The sequence below is a fragment of the Nomascus leucogenys genome, chromosome 19, assembly GCF_006542625.1.
Source record: "Nomascus leucogenys isolate Asia chromosome 19, Asia_NLE_v1, whole genome shotgun sequence".
In the NCBI taxonomy this organism is placed as follows: domain Eukaryota; kingdom Metazoa; phylum Chordata; class Mammalia; order Primates; family Hylobatidae; genus Nomascus; species Nomascus leucogenys.
Genome location: NC_044399.1, coordinates 14,916,816 through 14,935,121, shown reverse-complemented (window position 1 = coordinate 14,935,121; position 18,306 = coordinate 14,916,816). Strand labels below are relative to the sequence as shown.

At 38.1% G+C, this 18,306-nt stretch overlaps 1 protein-coding gene across 1 annotated transcript in view; it reads left to right on the top strand.

Annotated features, from left to right (window-relative positions):
* Positions 1-18,306, top strand: part of NBAS (NBAS subunit of NRZ tethering complex) — a 388,298-nt gene that overhangs the window by 82,500 nt on the left and 287,492 nt on the right. The window contains exons 13-19 of the mRNA XM_030800558.1: positions 2,343-2,406; positions 5,153-5,346; positions 6,711-6,968; positions 7,689-7,814; positions 12,399-12,550; positions 13,130-13,270; positions 13,527-13,605. Coding sequence (XP_030656418.1) covers positions 2,343-2,406; positions 5,153-5,346; positions 6,711-6,968; positions 7,689-7,814; positions 12,399-12,550; positions 13,130-13,270; positions 13,527-13,605 — 1,014 coding nt within the window. The remainder of the gene's footprint in view (positions 1-2,342; positions 2,407-5,152; positions 5,347-6,710; positions 6,969-7,688; positions 7,815-12,398; positions 12,551-13,129; positions 13,271-13,526; positions 13,606-18,306) is intronic.

Below are 18,306 nucleotides of genomic sequence, written 5' to 3'. Positions count from 1 at the left end.
AGTCTTATCCAGTCTTAAAAGTATACCACCATAAAACTTTCTTTGTACCTCTTGAATTTCCTTCATCTTTCTTAAACCTATGCCCAAAATTCTCTGTTCATCCTTTGAAGGCCCCTGGCATTTTTATCTATACCTCTCTTTGGGTAGTTAACAAATGTGATCTTGGATTATATTAATTTCTATTAATTTATTAGCTCTGTGTGTGCTTGAGTTTTGGGACTGCAAGATCGTTTTTTTTTTTCCTTTTGTCTCAGCATTTATTTATTTTCATTTTTTTAGAGATAGAGTCTTGCTTTGTTGCCCAGGCTGGAGTGCGGTGGTGTGATCATAGCTTACTGCAACCTTGAACTCCTGAGCTCAGTTGATCCTCCTACCTCAGCCTCTTGAGTAGCTGAGGCTACAGAAGTGTGCCACTGTGCCTGGCTAATTATTTTTATTTTTGGGGAGATGAGGTCTTGCTATATCACCCAGCTAGTCTCAAACTGCTGGCCTCAAGCAGCTCTCCTGCCTTGGCCTTCCAAAGTGCTGGGATTACAGGCGTGAGCCACCATGTCTGGCCCCAATATGTTTTGACTAAATAGAAGAAATCACACTTTTGGGAGTGTGTAGGAAGCCTAGTACTATATCAGATAATTTTCCTATAGCTTAGATGTTAGAATTGAATTGTAATTAGAATTCAGTGACTTAAAATTTGATTGATTCGTTTACTTATTCCACATTTAGCTGCTATGACATGTGGGCACTGTGATGGATCTGGGAATACGGGGATGAGTATGACAGAGTTCTGGATGCAGAAGAACACATCTTCACCTTGTGTTTAACATCAAATTGACAGGAGCTACCCATTATTTAAGCAGTGTGCAGGGAAGAGTCTAGTCCCAAGGTGACTGCAGACCCCGGTCCTAGTGGATGTGTACTGCTTATTCATGGTGCTCCTTCTTAGCATTAGCTTTGATGAAGACACGCACACTTCGAATTCTCAAGTGGGAGTTGTTTACTTTTAAAATTTCCTTAAGATTTCTTGTCAAATTTCATTTTGATCTGTATGTCCTTAAATGTACCCAAGGCTGAATCATAATTGTTGTTCTTTGAGGGGCTTAAGGTTTTTTACTCTCTATTTCCCTTGTGTACTCCAAAATGTCAGTAGGAAGGTACATGTGCCATGTAAATACATGGTGGCATGCATGTGGTCGGAGTATGTGGTACTTGTGATTTGGAGGCATTGAAAAATTATCAAGTGCTTTAAAATGACCAAATAAAGTTTCAGTTTAGTTGACTGTTTTCAATAATATGTACCTTATTTTTTTAAATGATTTTTCGAAACTTAGTCATCTTTTCTTATGATTAAGTAAACCAGGACACTCCATTTCTTCCCCTTGGTATATATGTAGGCTTTTATGGTGATTTTTTTTCTGATGAAGTTTAAAACTGTGTCTTCTGTTCTCTGGGTCTGCTCTGAGTGATTTACCATAATAGTGGAGAAGAGGAAGTTCTTCCAGGCTGTGGAAAGAAATAGCTCTGAAGTGTGAGCCATTGAAAAATTGATAGTAAGCATGTATGTGTATTTTGTTGCATTAGATGAAAAAGCATAGTTTTTTGACTTAAGTGTAGCAACACTTTTTTTTAGATTTCAGATTTCAAATAAGCACCCCAACTATTTTTTTACTCTTTGTCCATACTATTGTAATTCTGGAGACTAAGAAGGGAACACTAAGCCAAGAGGTTGTCAGGTAATGGCTTATTCTCAAATTGATATTTGAGAGATATCAATGTGCTGTTATATTCTCAAAGATGAGCATGACACCATATTGCCCTAAGATTACAGTATGAGTGGATTCATTTTTAGGAAGGACTGCATGGTTATATTTTTTTTACCTGGTAAATTCTTAGTCATAAAAAGGACTAGGAGGTAACATGGAGGTTGCCTAGTCAAGTCTCAAAGCTTTGAAAATCAACGCCTGGAAGGGTTGCTCAGTTTATAAGTGGCTGGGATGAGATCTGTATCCAGGCCAGTGTTTATTCATCACATGTGTGCATGTGTATAGAATGAATTCGTAGTGTGTTTTGCTTTCATATGTATTGATTGTATACTTGCTATCCTGTGGCTCATATGCATGCTGTATTCTTCATAAATCAAGTCCTAATATGTACATGTGCACATTTTAAGTGTAAGAACAATTGCTTTTCCAGACTATCATGGCAATAAATAGATTTCAGTTAGTTGTAATTGAGAGATCAAGGGAAAACATCATCTCTTTATTTGAAAAAGTCCACAGTTCTTGATGATTTTCTTATAATTTTCTTACATAGTTGACTCAGGAAGTCATTATTTTCATATTTAGCCAGGCTATGATGACCTTAATCCTGATTGGAGGCTCTCTACTGAGAAGAGAAAAAAAATCAAAGGTGAGTTCTATGAAATGTGATAATTGAAACCTTAAGATACTTCTATTATTATACAAGATTCTCTTTGGATGATATAAAAAGTCTCTAGATACTTTTGCTGCACTTTGGAGTAACCATCAAGATTTCTTAGAGTTGAGTCAAGGCAACAGATCCAGTTTTCTGATGGTCAGGCTTTCCTAAAAGCTAGGTCAGAGCCTAGGGTATGTATGCAGCATGGCTCTCCTGCCAGGAGCCAGCATTGAGGTGGTACACTGAGTTCAATGCTTAGAAGCGTGCTCCTTTTCAGATGCCCTTGGGTGAGATCAAGCTTCATCAAAGAAGAAACACTGAATAAAGTTATCTCTGCAGGTTGGGGGTAATTAGGGTTAGGCTGGTGGGGCTTTCTTTGTCTTTGCATACATTTCCATGTTTTAAAGAAAAATTTTCTTTTTTACAATGAGCATATATGGCTTTTATAAATAGAAAAAAAATCAAGATTTACATTTAAATAAAAGTAATAATTGTCATTTGATTGCTAGATTAAAACAGATATTTTAAAATCCTGTAGGGGTTACTTTTGAGATGTTTTTACTTTTAGTTTTTGACTATGTGTTATTTTTCTTTAGGTGAAACTTTCTAAGTTAAATCCATGATGAATTTTTAAGTGTCTTCAGTAAAATCAGTGATAGTTACAAGGTTCAGGCTCTATATTACAATATGCTTTTAGGCCAGGCGCCATGGCTCATGCCTGCATTTTGGGAGGCCAAGGCAGGTGGATCACCCGAGGTTAGGAGTTCAAGACCAGCCTGGCCAACATGGTGAAACTCTGTCTCTACTGGAAATAAAAAATTAGCCAGGCATGGTGGTGCACACCTGTAATCCCAGATACTCGGGAGGTTGAGGCAGGAGAATCACTTTAGCCTGGGAGGCAGAGGTTGCAGTGAGCAGAGATCGCGCCACCGCACTCCAGCCTGGGCGACAGAGCGAGAGTTCGTCTCAAAAAAGAAAAAAAAATGCTTTTAGTTCACATTTAAAGAAGATTAAAAATATTGATTAACGGTGGCTCATGCCTGTAATCCCAGCACTTTGGGAGGCCGAGGCGGGTGGATCACGAGGTCAGGATATCAAGACCATCCTGGCTAACACGGTGAAACCCCGTCTCTACTAAAAATACAAAAAATGAGCTGGGCGTAGTAGCGGGCGCCTGTAGTCTCAGCTACTCGGGAGGCTGAGGCAGGAGAATGGCGTGAACCTGGGAGGCGGAGCTTGCAGTGAGCCGAGATCGCGCCACTGCACTCCAGCCTGGGCGACAGAGCGAGACTCCATCTCAAAAAAAAAAAAAAAAAAATAATATATATATATATATTATATATATATATATATTATATATATATATATATATATATATATGTATATAGATTAATATTATGCATCAGGTTCCATGCTTTGAATTATTTGCTTTAAATAATCATCCAAAATATTCATCCAGACATATTTTTGAGGAAAAGTACTACTTTGTCAAAGCAGAAATTAGAATTTGATTTTAGTGATTTTCTCCTCTTTCTTTCTACTTTACACTTAGTGATAAGCCCCAGGAACTCTGCTTTTCACATTTTCTTGAAATTCCTTATTTACGTGGATTGCCTTAGGCTTACATGGGAAAAAAGTGTTGTTAATGCTTTTTATTTTCATTAAAATAATGAGTTAGTCTCATGGTTCTGAACTCCATATTTAAAATCTCTCTCTTCTTAGTCTAATGTTTAAATATGTTGTTAAATTTATGGTTTACTTTTACCTTTAAACCATATCATATGTTTTGTATGACAGGTGATGTTCAAAAAATGTACAGTAAAATCATAATAAATATGGCATTGCCTTTTGAATGCCTTAGTTTGGTGAACCATAATTCATTTTCTTTTTTTCTTTTTGTTTTTTTAGACAGAGTCTCACTCTGTCGCCCAGGCTGGAGTGTAGTGGCACCATCTAGGCTCACTGCAACCTCCATCTCCTGGGTTCAAGTGATTCTCCAGCCTCCCCAGTTGTTGGAACTACTGGCATGCGCCACCATGCCTGGCTAATTTTTGTATTTTTAATAGAGACAGGGTTTCACCATATTGGCCAGGCTGGTCTCAAACTCCTGACCTCGTGATCTGCCCACCTCAGCCTCCCAAAGTGCTGGGATTACAGGCGTGAACCACTGCACCTGGCCCATAATTCGTTTTCATTTCTAAAGATTCTTTGCTAGCCATAAATTTATTTTTTCCTCTCTGATTAGTTACAACTTTAAGAGGAAATCAGCACTGGAAACCATTACATATCTGTCTTATGTTTTTCTAAAGGGTATATTTCTCTCAGTGTTTGTCTGAAAGTGGTATATGCAATTTTTCAAAACATTATATGACCTTCATGTATGCACACCTGGTAGACACCTGCCTTTCATCTTAGGTTCAAAGTGGTGACACATCTCTCTCCTGAGTGTATTCTTGAGGTGAAAGACCTTAGTTTATTTGCCTTTGTATCCTTAGAGCTTTAGACCTAGACTGACAAATTGTTGGCACTCAATTTGTCAAGTGAATTAACATTTTATACCTCATAGAGTAAAATTTTGAGGATGACTTACATTTTGTTTTTTCTTATTATTTAACATACCATTAGGGCCGAAATAATGTAGATAAATTTTGTTTTAAAATTGATTATTATACCAAATATTTTGAATTTAAGCCACATTAGCAGATGCATTTGTATTGATTTGTTTTTCCCTTCTTAGATAAAGAGTCCTTTTACCCACTGATAGATGTCAATTGGTGGGCAGACAGTGCAGTGACTTTAGCTCGATGCTCTGGTGCTTTAACTGTTTCATCCGTGAAAACTTTGAAGAATTTACTGGGAAAATCCTGTGAATGGTTTGAACCATCGCCTCAAGTCACTGCTACCCATGATGGGGGATTTTTAAGTTTGGAGGTAAGGCTTTTTCCCTTTTGTTTGAGAATAGTTATGTATTTAACCAAAAATTTAAATATCTGGTTTTTATTTGAGTTGTCTTATTATCTTTTCTTTAAAAACAAAAATCCGTGATTGGAATCAGGTAATGGTTGCAGTATAAAAAATCCATTTTTTAGTGAATAAAAAAATTTGCAATTTAAGATAATGAAGAAAATTTGTTGTCATTTTCCTCTGTATAAAGTATTTCTTTTTCACTGAAATGATAACATTTTTTTCCTCCCTGGATTAGTCATTTAAAAATGTAGAATGGTATCACTACCTAAGAAAAATGCTCTTTAACCTATTTCCAAAAAGCATGGCAACTTAAAGTTTTTGATTCTTTTAGTAAGGAAACTTGTTTATTATGACAAAAGACTTGAAAATAGAGGCAAGTTCTTTAAAGTTATCTTTTGGTCATTTAAAAATTTTATTTTAAGCCTTTCAAGAGTAACAACCTTTAATAGCTTTCACTTCAGCCATGCAGATTAACATATTTTTTACTCTGAAGTTTGTTATGGAATCTAAAGATGTTCCTTAAAGAAAACTATGGCTTAAAATCTAAGCCAGCTCTGTTAAGTCTGGAATGAAAGTTATCTTTAACAGCCAGGCTTTCAGACTCAGAACTTAGCAAAGCTGTTAGACATTTTTATAAGGAGGGTGAGGGAGAGCTATTCTTGGTAAAACAAATGTAAGTACCTTTATGTTCATTCTCTAAAGAGACAAAAACAAATCATCAAATTATCAGGTACAAGACCTGATAATTATATATACAAGACCATATTAATGACCTGTTATTAAAACAGGCTTTAGGCTGTGCGCAGTGGCTCACACCTCTAATCCCAGCACTTTGGGAGGCCAAGGCAGGTGGATCACTTAAGGTCAGGAATTTGTGACCAGCCTGGCCAACATGGTGAAACCCCATCTCTAGTAAAAACACAAAAATTGGCTGGGCGTGGTGGCGGGTGCCTGTAATGCCAGCTACTCGGGAGGCTGAGGCAGGAGAATCGTCTGAACCTGGGAGGTGGAGGTTGCGGTGAGCTGAGATCACGCCACTGCATTCCAGCCTGGGTGGCAGAGGAGGCTCCATCTCAAAGAAGAAGAAGAAGAAGAAAAAAAAATCAGGCTTTAGTTTAGGAGATTTGAGCTGATAATGTATGTGCATATTTCTGATGTATATAATGCTTGCTGTAAGGTTCCTTTGAGTTCCATTGTTAATCTTTACATTAAATCACATAGCTGATTTAATGAATCAAACCTGAGTAGATTTAGAAATATATTTTCTTTCATTAATTCTAAAAAGTTACTTCCTTACTATTAATTTCAAATCTCGTTTTTCAATTTAGTGTGAGATTAAACTTGCCCCCAAACGATCTCGTTTGGAGACTAGGGCTGGAGAAGAAGATGAAGGAGAAGAGGATTCTGATTCTGATCATGAAATATCTGCCAAGGCTCGCTACTTTGGTTATATAAAACAGGGCCTTTACTTAGTGACTGAAATGGAGCGATTTGCACCACCACGGAAACGCCCACGAACCATTACTAAAAACTACCGCCTTGTGAGTTTGCGCTCCACGACACCAGAGGAACTTTATCAGAGAAAGGTGAGAGAGTAGCGTATTACTACCCAAGTTTGAAGTCATCAAACTTTTCTTTTATTGAGAAAAAGTTAATTTTTTAATAAAGGAGAAAATTTCAAGAGGGATGTTGGATCATTGACATGTTAAAAATATCAGTTCTCTAAAACTTTTTAAAATAATGCTAATCTTCATACCTAAATAATCAAAATCAAAACCATGGATAAAAGTTGAATTCACTTAGACTGATTATCCACTTGGTGGCTTAGCTCATTTCTTTGCTACCCTTCATGTGGCCTTCAGCTCTCCCTTTATCTGTGTTTAAATCAGCTATCTACAGAGGGCGAAGGAAGAAATTCAGACTTGCTTTCTAGTCCAGGGCTTGCTTGGGAAGCCGAGGTGACCAGCACTGTGTGTTCACATGATTTGTGCTGTTCTTGCAATGTCATGGTAGGAGCTCTGGACTAGAAGCCGGGTTGTTCCATGGTTGTCTTGGTTTTGCCACTGTTTTACTCTAAAACGAGAGCTTTGCACCTTTTGTCTCTCATCTTTCTGTTGAAGTGCTGAAAGAAACACGAGATCTTTCTGCTCTTCAAAATATCTGTGAGCTTCTGGTGCCACAGTGCACAGGAATTAGTGACATGCTGGATAGGTCCAAGGGATTATCATCATTCATTGTATGATCATCAGGACCCTGTGGATAATTCAGTCATGTAACATTCCTGTCCTCGTGTTTTTTATCTGAAGATTGAAAGTGAAGAGTATGAGGAAGCCTTGTCCTTGGCTCATACCTACGGCCTGGATACTGACCTCGTATATCAGAGGCAGTGGAGGAAGTCAGCGGTCAACGTTGCTTCAATTCAGAATTATTTGGTATGTTTAAATATTTTGGTAATGTGGTAAAATGTATATTCATGTAGTATCTTTTGTTTATAGGGCTTCATTTTAGAGTACTTTACATTGCTGACCTTTCTATAATACAGCCGATGAAGTACAATTTTCTCAGCTGGAAAAATGGTCTTTTTGTTAGATTTTATTGCCCCTGCAACTGGACTTTGATGCTGAATACATGTGAACAAATATTCACTGATAAACCAGCTAACTACTTGGTCTCGGCCTAACGTTTTCTTTCCTGTACCACAATCACTTCTCTTTACCTGCATTAGTCCAGAGCTAGTCAGATGCCAGAAACCACACAGTAATTTAAACAGGGAAATTTACAATATGGAGAATTATTTTCTAGTAACCAGAGATGAACTATAAAGGATGTGAAGAGAACGCTAAGGACTACCCTAGGGCTGAAAGGACATATCTATGAAGGGAATGAACTAGGAAGGGAGGCCCCTCCCCTAGGCTGGGATTCAGACCCACTGGACCAGGAGTGGTTGCGGCATGTAGGATGGAAGAGTTCTCTGGGTTGCCTTGAGCCAGGGCTGGTCCACGGTTGCCAAGGTTGGCAGTCAGGGAGATATGGGATGGATAGGAAAGCTGGATGCCTGCTTCTGGGGGGCCAGTGAGCTGAGGTTGGGGGTCAGAAGACCCCAGGGACTAGCAAGCAGGAAACCCCTACCAGCATGCAGCATGTGGCTCAAGGCTGGTAGATAATTAAGGAATCATGGCCAAGACTGGCAAGAAAAAACTGTCTACTCCTATAGGCAGCCTTACTGTAGCTTACAGTCTGGGAAGCTTCCCTCTCAGGTGCCTGGGTGATTCACTGGAAAACAATCTGCTGACGAGAGTGCCACTGAAACTCAGTGGGAGGTTGTCAACGGAGGGAGGAAGCGGGGAAGTAAGTGCCACTTGATGTCGCCCACATGCCTTGTTGGTGGCCAAGCCATAGGAACAAGAAGAAAAGAACCAAAGCACATCAGGACTAGAAAGTAGAGCCTCTTCCTTTGCAGTGGCCCTCCAGCACCCAGAGCTTAAAATCGTGTCGATCGCAAATGAGATATGCTACTACAGAGCTGGCTTTGAGGGGAAATTTGGAGCTGAGAGGCAATAAATAGGTAACATATATGAAAACTGTGAAATATGCCTTTTTAAAACTTAAATCTCAAAATTGGATACTTCCTGTTACCTGCCTCCCATAGTTAAGGTTAATATAGTCTTGTCTCAATTAGTTTTAGCTGCTGCAACAAAAATATCAGACTATGTGGTTTCAACAGCAGAAATTTATTTCTCACAGTTCTAGAGGCTGGGAAGTGCAAAATCACAGTGTTGGCCAATTTGGTTCCTGGTGAGGGCACTCTCCTGGTTTGCAGATAGATTTCTTTCTTGCTGTGTCCTTATATGGCAGACAGCAGGGAGAGAGGAAGAAGGCTCTCTCTTGCCTCCTCTTAGGAGGACACCAGTCCTGTCATGGGGCCTCCACTCTGATGACCTAATTGCTTTCTAAAGGTCTCATTTCCAAACATCATCACTCTGGGGATTAGTTTTTCAACATATGAATTTTGGGGGACACATTGATTTCATAGCAAGCCTATACATTTTAACCTTTGGCATCTTTGTAAGAATTACAGTTAGACTCATTTCATACTTTAAAAAGGTTGGGACTTCTGATCTTAACATGTAGAAAGGAAAATACCTTTGCGTTGTGGAAGATTATAGGAAACACTGGGAAAATTTCATGATGATTATTTCCCTAAAAGTTTTATACATTAGTAATTAAAAGTTAAAATACAACATGAAAAAGTTGTATGGAAGAAGATGATGCATCAGCCAAACAGGATGATAAACTTAACATTAATACAAGCAAGATATCAGAGGTGAAAGAGCATGAGAGGTAATGAAACAGAAGAAGACAATGTTGCTTGTATTTTCTTTAGAAAATCAAAACACTAATTATGTATTATTTTTCTTTCTTGTTTTATGATCTAAGACAATGAGCTCATGAGTTCATGTATATCTTTTTCTGGGATACAGTAAAGGACAGTTTTTGTCTCTGAAGGAGTTGAGGGATGTTAAGAGAGACAAAGCAAGTACTTTTTTGGGGAGGGGAATATTTCATTTAGTTAAATAGCCAGTTAAGAGCAAGAACACTATGCTAGGGACTGTGAAGGGGTACAGGACAGGCATAAATGTGGCTTTTGCTCATAGGGAGCTTATGATTTCTTTTTGTTTCACCTCAGCCTCCTGAGTAGCTTGGGACTACGGGCACGCAACACCACACCTGGCTAATTTTTGTATTTTTAGTAGAGATGGGGGTTCACCATATTAAAAATAACTGACCATATAAGTAGATTTCAGATACAACTCTAGAAACCCAGTGAAGATAGTGATTATTATAGATCCGGTAGAGATGGAAGGTTTTATGTAGTGAAGATGTTTGGAGCAGGGATTTGGAAGGATTTAAAGTAGGCCTTCTTGAGTGAGAAGGGAGGAAGACATTCTTAACAGGACAGATGGTATGAACAAATTAAAAGACACTGAGCATGATTTATGAGGCCAGTGACTAAATCTGTTTTATTCACTGCTGTATTTCCATGTCTAGTTCAGTGCCTGGTGTGCAGTAGGTGCCCAGTAAACATTTTGTGGATAAATGAGCTTTGTACATCAACCAGTTTGCTGGCACTGATATTTGGCAATAATGAACATTGGGAAATATGATTGAAAAGGTATATTGATTTGAGTTCAGGAGGATGTGGAAAGCTTGTGATGACTTGGCATTTATCTACTGTTGTGGATTTCTGACTGTGGAAGCAGAGGAAGATGGGTAGAGAGAATTGGAGTGGAAGGAAGGTAGGAAACCTTGCTCGGGGCAGGGGACTCCAGTGTGCTAGATGTTTTGTGTTGATGATTTAGACCGGTATGGAGGCCGCAGCTGTGGAAAAGGGAAAGTGAATTAAGAGACATTTGAAGAAAGAACTGATGTGAGGCAATATATAAAGGATCCTAGGGAATGAGTCAAATCTTAATTTAAATTTGTAACCATAATAGCTCTTTCTAGAAAGAGGGCAAGTCAGGGATTTTTTTTTTAATTTATTTTTATTTTTTTAATTATTGTTTTACTTTAAGTTCTAGGGTACATGTACACAATGTGCAGGTTTGTTACATATGTATACATGTGCCATGGTGGTTTGCCACACCCATTAACTTGTCATTTACATTAGGCATCTCTCCTAATGCTATCCCTCCCCCCTCCCACCACCCCCCAGCAGGCCCCGGTGTGTGATATTCCCCACCCTGTGTCTATGTGTTCTCATTGTTCAATTCCCACCTATGAGTGAGAACATGCGGTGTTTGGTTTTCTGTCCTTGTGATAGTTTGCTCAGAATGGTGGTTTCCAGCTTCATCCATGTCCCTATAAAGGATGCGAACTCATCCTTTTTTATGGCTGCATAGTATTCCATGGTGTATATGTGCCACATTTTCTTAATCCAGTCTATCATTGATGGACATTTGGGTTGGTTCCAAGTCTTTGCTATTGTGAATAGTGTCGCTATAAACATACATGTGCATATGTCTTTATAGTAGGAAGATTTATAATCCTTTGGGTATATGCCCAGTAATGGGATTGCTGGGTCAAATGGTATTTCTAGTTCTAGATCCTTGAGGAATTGCCACACTGTCTTCCACAATGAGAACAAAGACACAACATACCAGAATCTCTGGGACACATTTAAAGCAGTGTGTAGAGGGAAATATATAGCACTGAGTGCCCACAAGAGAAAGCAGGAGAGATCTAAAATTGACACCCTAACGTCACAATTAAAAGAACTAGAGAAACAAGAGCAAACACACTCAAAAGCTAGCAGAGGGCAAGAAATAACTAAGATCAGAGCAGAACTGAAGGAGATAGGGACACAAAAAACCCTTCAAAAAATCAGTGAATCCAGGAGCTGGTTTTTTGCAAAGATCAACAAAATTGATAGACCGCAAGCAAGACTGATAAAGTCAGGGATTTTGAATGGAGTTGGAGGAAGCAGTTGGGAGAGAGCAATAGGACTTTGATCTTTCCGAAAAACAGCATATCATGACTTTTTATGATCAAGTTATTCACACCCTGGGATATATCTCATGGTCAAATAAATACAGAACTTTGATGGGCTCATTTGTTTTGTTTAAAAGTTAAACATACTTATTAATTATGACAGAATATATCTTGCCTTTCTGCCTTATTGTCTACTCTATTATACAGCCACAGTGCAAACCAAAGGCATTTATAAAAGTTAGGAGGAAACATTTTATATTTCCAAAAATGAGTCCTGAGCTTTCTGTTTCTGCGTAGCTCATTAGAGGAAGAAAGCAAGCAGGTCAACACACACTCCCCACATCCAGTTGTAGTCACCATTAGGGAACTGGCTGCTTTTCTGTTGAGTTCCTCTAGCAGCTCCCTATGGCCAAGGTCCTAAATAGCTGTAATACATCAGGTATAGCTTTACAATTCTGAAGGCAGTTGTAATGTGTTGTAAGATGTCATGGATTCTGTAATTCCTCTGTTTCTTCCTTTGTATGCAGAGTAAAATAAAGAAGCGATCCTGGGTTCTCCATGAGTGTTTGGAAAGAGTTCCTGAAAATGTGGATGCTGTGAAAGAACTGCTTCAGTATGGATTAAAAGGCACAGACCTGGAGGCTCTTTTAGCAATAGGGAAAGGAGCAGATGATGGCAGGTTGGTTACAGAAATAACTGGATTCAAAGTAAAGGTGACTTTGTGAAAACTTTTGTACTGAGACATTGGACTGGGTAAACTTTTCTTTATTTAAGTTATTTTGTACTGAAGCAGTTGCTTTTGTTCAATACTTTCTTATCTGAAGTCATTGCTCATCAGGCATTTGGAACTTTTTAAAAAATATAAATATGAGAGTATATCTGAGAAGTAAATAATGAAAATGAGACTGACACTTATTACCATTTGAAGACCTTAAGTAGAAGTGATTCAAATAGCAAACTGTGGACATTTTCTGCATAGGCTGCTTTACAATGAGTGAATGTAACCCCAAATCTCTTCCTAAATAGTTTTCACTTTCTTGATTTTTAGATTTCTATTTGTGATTATTACTGATGACTTTTTGCCCATCTATAGATATAATGAATGATCACTTTGTTTACAATGGCAAAAGTTTTTTTCAAATACTTGCTTCTGTTTTTGTGGAAATCAATAAATAAATCAGTCAAAATAGGAGAAAGCTTTTCACAACATGAAGTTTTTAAAAATGATGAAAATATATTTATTCTTTTATACTTGCAGATTTACATTACCTGGTGAAATAGACATTGACAATATCTCCTATGAAGAGCTTTCACCACCTGATGAAGAGCCTGCCAAAAATAAAAAGGAAAAGGAGCTCAAGAAGAGACAAGAACTACTGAAATTAGTGAACTTTTCCAAGTAAATGATTTGTTACTGTTCGTTTGATAGTTTCTTTAAAACATCTAGTCATTTCAGTGTGTTTCTTACTAGTAATAATTAGTCCAAATTATTTTAGCAACTTAGATCAAATGTACTTACTATTATCTTACCCTTGTGCTTTTCTGAACTGTTTCATGAGTTTTGGGCTCAACGGAATATTAATCATTTTCATTATAACTCCTAGAGAAATAATTCTGTGTAAATATAAGTGGCCTAATATAGTTATTCAAAACAGGTTGACACTGGAACAAAAGGAACTTTGCCGTTGTAGACGGAAATTATTAACCTACTTAGATCGACTTGCAACATATGAGGTAATGAATAATTTTTATCAAACCAATTATGTTCATTTGATCTGTTATTATAAATGCTGTGGCTGCCCTAATATTGGATATTCTTGGTCTTTAGAACTATTTTTCTGGGAAAAATTAATTTCTTATAGAAGCAGGTTCTCTTATATACTAGTTTTGGTAAAAATTAGAGATTGTGAAAACCAGAATTTGTTTTGTTAGACTAAGGAATAGAAGTGCCTTAGCCATTTCAGTGCATTTGTGTTTTCTAGATTTATAATCTTTTTCATTTACTTTTATATTTTGATTTTAAGATAATGGCACATAACTTTTTTCCATACCAGATTTCAGTATATACTAGGTTTTAATGTGAATGTTTCTGACTTGTTTTATTTTAATGATTTTTTTTTTTTGAGATAGGATCTCACTCTGTCGTCCAGGCTGGAGTGCAGTGGCGCAATCTCAGCTCACTGCAACCTCTGCCTCCTGGGTTCAGGCGATTCTCATCCCTTAGCCTCCTGAGTAGCTGGAACTACAGGCACATGCCACCACACATGGCTAATTTTTGCATTTTTTTAGAGACAAGGTTTTGCCATGTTGCCCAGTCTGGTTTTGAATTCCTAGACTCAAGCAATCCACCTGCCTCGGCCTCCCGAAATGCTAGGATTACAGGTGTGAGCCACTACGCCTGGCCTATTTTAATTATTTGTTAGTGGGTTGAATTTAGTTGATTCACCTTTGATCCTAATTAGGGCTGAAGTTAGATTATTTGAGCTTAAAAACAGTATACTTCACATTTGGGTCTTCAGGGACACAAACGTAGATGTCCTCATGTTGGGCATTTCAGTAGCACTCTGTAGTTTAAGACCAGCTTAGATATTGTTGAAAGTGGAAGTGGAAGTCAGCCACATTTCAGTAAATATACGTAGGTTAGATTGCTTTTTCACATGACCCTTATAGCTGAAGTTCTCCAGATTTTAAGGTAAGTTTTTCATTATTGAAGTTTGACTTCCCTTGGAGGTTACTTTCTTAGTCTGTGTTCTGCCTCCCTTTTGTGTGTATGCCTCTCGGCTCTTGGCACTGGCACACAGTAGGCACTCTATGTCACATCTGATAATGTGATGCTCGTCCCAAGAACGTCTGACCATGCACGCAAATCCAAAAGCCTTCGAGTCCCCCACCCTGCTAATATAATTGAAATGTTTTTAAACAAAATACTGAAAGAGGGCTGTGGTTATTAAATAAACATTGGTAATGACTATATCATTACCACTTATCATTGCAAACAAGTTACGAAACATTCTTAGTAGTTTTATTTATAGATACAATTAGTTTGGCTATTGGATGATCACCTTACTTTAAAACACATCATGTTGATATGCCTGAGTTCTGTGATGTTTTGAGGTAATATATTAAAGACAGTTGTGAATTGCAGAAGCCTGTACAGATACAATTTATTATTTTTATACTTAGCCTTAGTTTCTCTAATGATATCTTTTTTAAAAAGTGCCTAAAATGTTCAGTTTGACTATCCAGTTAATTTTTTTCATTATTTTTTAGTTTTTAAATTGCTATTCCCTATATGACAGTAGTAAGCATATTTATTATTATACTGTAACAGTAACATTTAAAGTATTTTTTGAGCTTACTTTTTTTAGGGAATTCAGCAAAGTTCTTGAAAAGTAGGTGAATTTGATGAATTTCACTGTTAAAACTTAGTAATGAAAATATTCAGATATAATAGCTAACCATTAGATAGTAGTAGAGATAGGCATTGCATTTTAATCACAGGACATGGCTTCTTTTATTAATACTGTGATAAATGAGATAAAAATGAATTCATTTAAATTTGACATGAGTGCCTCCTAAACGCAAGATATTGTGCCATCGCTAGAGGTAGAGAAAGGAACAAGGAGTGGTGTCCATGGAGTTCACATTGTATACGCATTAAATGCTGATAAGAAAGGTATGGAGAGTTGATGAGGGAACATAATGAAGAAAAATGTCAAATTCTTCCTGGGGATGTCCGAGAAGACTCCACATAGGAAGTAATAGCTAGCCTTTCACAAAAGGAAGGCAGATTTCAGGGGCTAGGGAGTACCATAAGGGGGACGTTAGAATGGAGTCTCCATACAGTTAGAGATTTGTCTTGTTTGCAGCTGTGTCTCTGAGCTCTGAATGGTTCCTGGCTCATTGAAGAGTTCAGTAAATATTTGTTGCAAGAACCGGTAGGTAGGATAATACGCTTAAGAAATACCAACACATTTTTTTGAGGACTTAACTATTTGTCAGCCATTGTCATATGAGATGGGTACTATCATCTTCTCCATTTTATGGATATGAAAACTGTGTCTTAGAGAAGGTAAGTAATTTGTCCAAATAAATAGGAAGCAAGGGCTCATAACCAGGTCTCTCTGATGAGTAGCCCATGCTGATAATCAGTGTGCCATGTAAAGGCCCAGTGGCATGAAAGCAAGTGTCATGCTGTTGAGTAAGTAAGCTAGTCAGGGTACAGGATGGGGAGCGTGAGGGGTGGCACAGAACAAAGGTGGGAAGTATGGTTAGAATAGTTTGTGGTCATGTTTGGAAAGGTCTCCTGCCGTGTGTAGTTGAACTGAATTTTTGTCAGAGGTTGGGCAAGTTTAGGAAATAACAAAAAGTGAAGGAGAGGAGAGGAGACTGTGGCTGGGGGCAGCCCTTTCAAGAAGTTTTACTGTGAAGAGGGGCAGAGAAGATGGTGGTATCTAGAGCAGGTGTTTAGAATAGAAGGAAGAAGTATTGTTTTTATATTAATGGGAATGAACTAGTAGAGGGTGAGAAGGACTTTATGGAACAGAAGAAAGAGGGGATACTTGCATGATTATACAAGTGGAGCAGAAATGGGATCCAGGGCATGGGTGGGATTTTGAGGCTTTTTAGGAGCAGAGATATGTTTCTTTCTGCTGTAACTGGGAGGAAGGAAAATCTTATTATAGATGTAGGTAGGTTTGTAGTTTTGGTGGATTGGAAAAATGAGGAATTTCTCATCTAATAGTGTCCAAAAAAGGCAAGGTTTTCAGCTGAGAGTAGGGGCTGAGAAATAGTGTGTTGCAAGTCTGGAAAGAATGAAAGTTGTGGAAAAGTTCCTAACAAAAACGAGGAAATAAAACTTCTTAGGGAAATGTAGTAGTGTTGATGAACAGCAGTAATTATCTGTTTGAATTGTGTTGTCTTGAGTTTATCAATTTTTTAGCTTTTTATTATAAAAAACTTCAGTTACTCAAAGAGGTATAGAGAAGAGTGGTGTGATGAGTCCGATGTGCCCATTGCTCAGCACCAACCATTTTCAGCACGTGCCAGTTGTATGTCTTTTATTCTCCGTGTTTCTAATCTTGCCTTCTCTTTTTCACTAAATATTTTAAAGCAAAGCCCATATATCTTATTTCACCCATAAATTTTTAGGTATGTATGTCTAAGAAGGACTTAAAAAACTATAACCACAATGATATGATTATTTCTAACAAAATTAATAGTAATTCCCTAATAACGTCTGATACTCACTTCATCTTTCTTCAGATTTTCCTGGTGCTTTTTTTTTTTTTTTTTTTTTTTTTGCATTTGGTTCATTTGAATGAGGATCCAAGCAAGGTTGAGGTTTTGAAATTAAAATGGGAACTGTCAGCTTGATTTTGTGACATATCTTCAGTGACTTCATAGCTTGTGTTCAGGGATCATAGCTGGGTTTGACTGGTTAGGGGATGATTTGCTGGATGAGTGCGATAAAGGGAAAGAGGCCAGAGATTAAGAAGCCCTTTTATAGCCTTGGACCAGGCACTTTAAGCTGATTAGAAGGAGTGAGGGACTTTGAGTGGAAATGAAAGCGAACAAAGAAGTAGAGTGAGTGGATTTGATGCCTCTGTGAGGTTGAGGAGTAGTTGAAATGCCACTTAGTATGCGAGTAGGAAGATTAGGAGTGGTGATCACAGAGTCGGGGCTAGACATTGAAGTGTTTCATACAGTGTCTTTTGATGATGATAGAGATCCAGGGTTTCGTGACAGGATGTGTAACTGAGATGAAATAAAGGAAATAATTGTCATGCATGAGGAGTCAAGGAACGGAGAGCTCTTTTTGTGAAACAGGGTCTTGCTCTGTTGCCCAGGCTGGAGTGTAGTGGCACAATGATAGCTCACTGCACTCTTGACTTTCTAGGCTCAAGCTGTCCTCCCATCTCAGTCTCCAAGTAGTTGGGACTACAGATATGTGGCACCATGCCCAGCTAATTTTTTTTTTTTTGTAGAGGTGAGGTCTTGCCATCTTGCCCAAACTGTTCTCAAACTCTTGGGCTCAAGCGATCCTCCCACTTCAGCCTGCCAAAGTGTTGGGATTACAGGCGTGAGCCACCGCGCCTGGCTAGAACATCTGTGAAATACTTTTCTTCTTTTGGTTTCCATGAGTATGCATTAAATTCTTTTTCCCTTTACTTCTCTGACTGTTCTCCATCTACTTTTCAGATGCAGGTTCCCTTTTCCTTGTTCATCCTTTAAATAATGTTGTTCCTCAAGGCTCTTTCAAACTCATTCTATTTAATCTCCCTTGGAATAATACTTCTGTATTAATAGCCCTATGCCATATATCTCTAACTCACATCTTAGTCGAGAACTCCTGACCTGTGTATTCACCTGTTCACTGCATAGCTCCTTTTAGACATGCCATAGTTGCCAACTTAACCCATCTACAAGTGAACT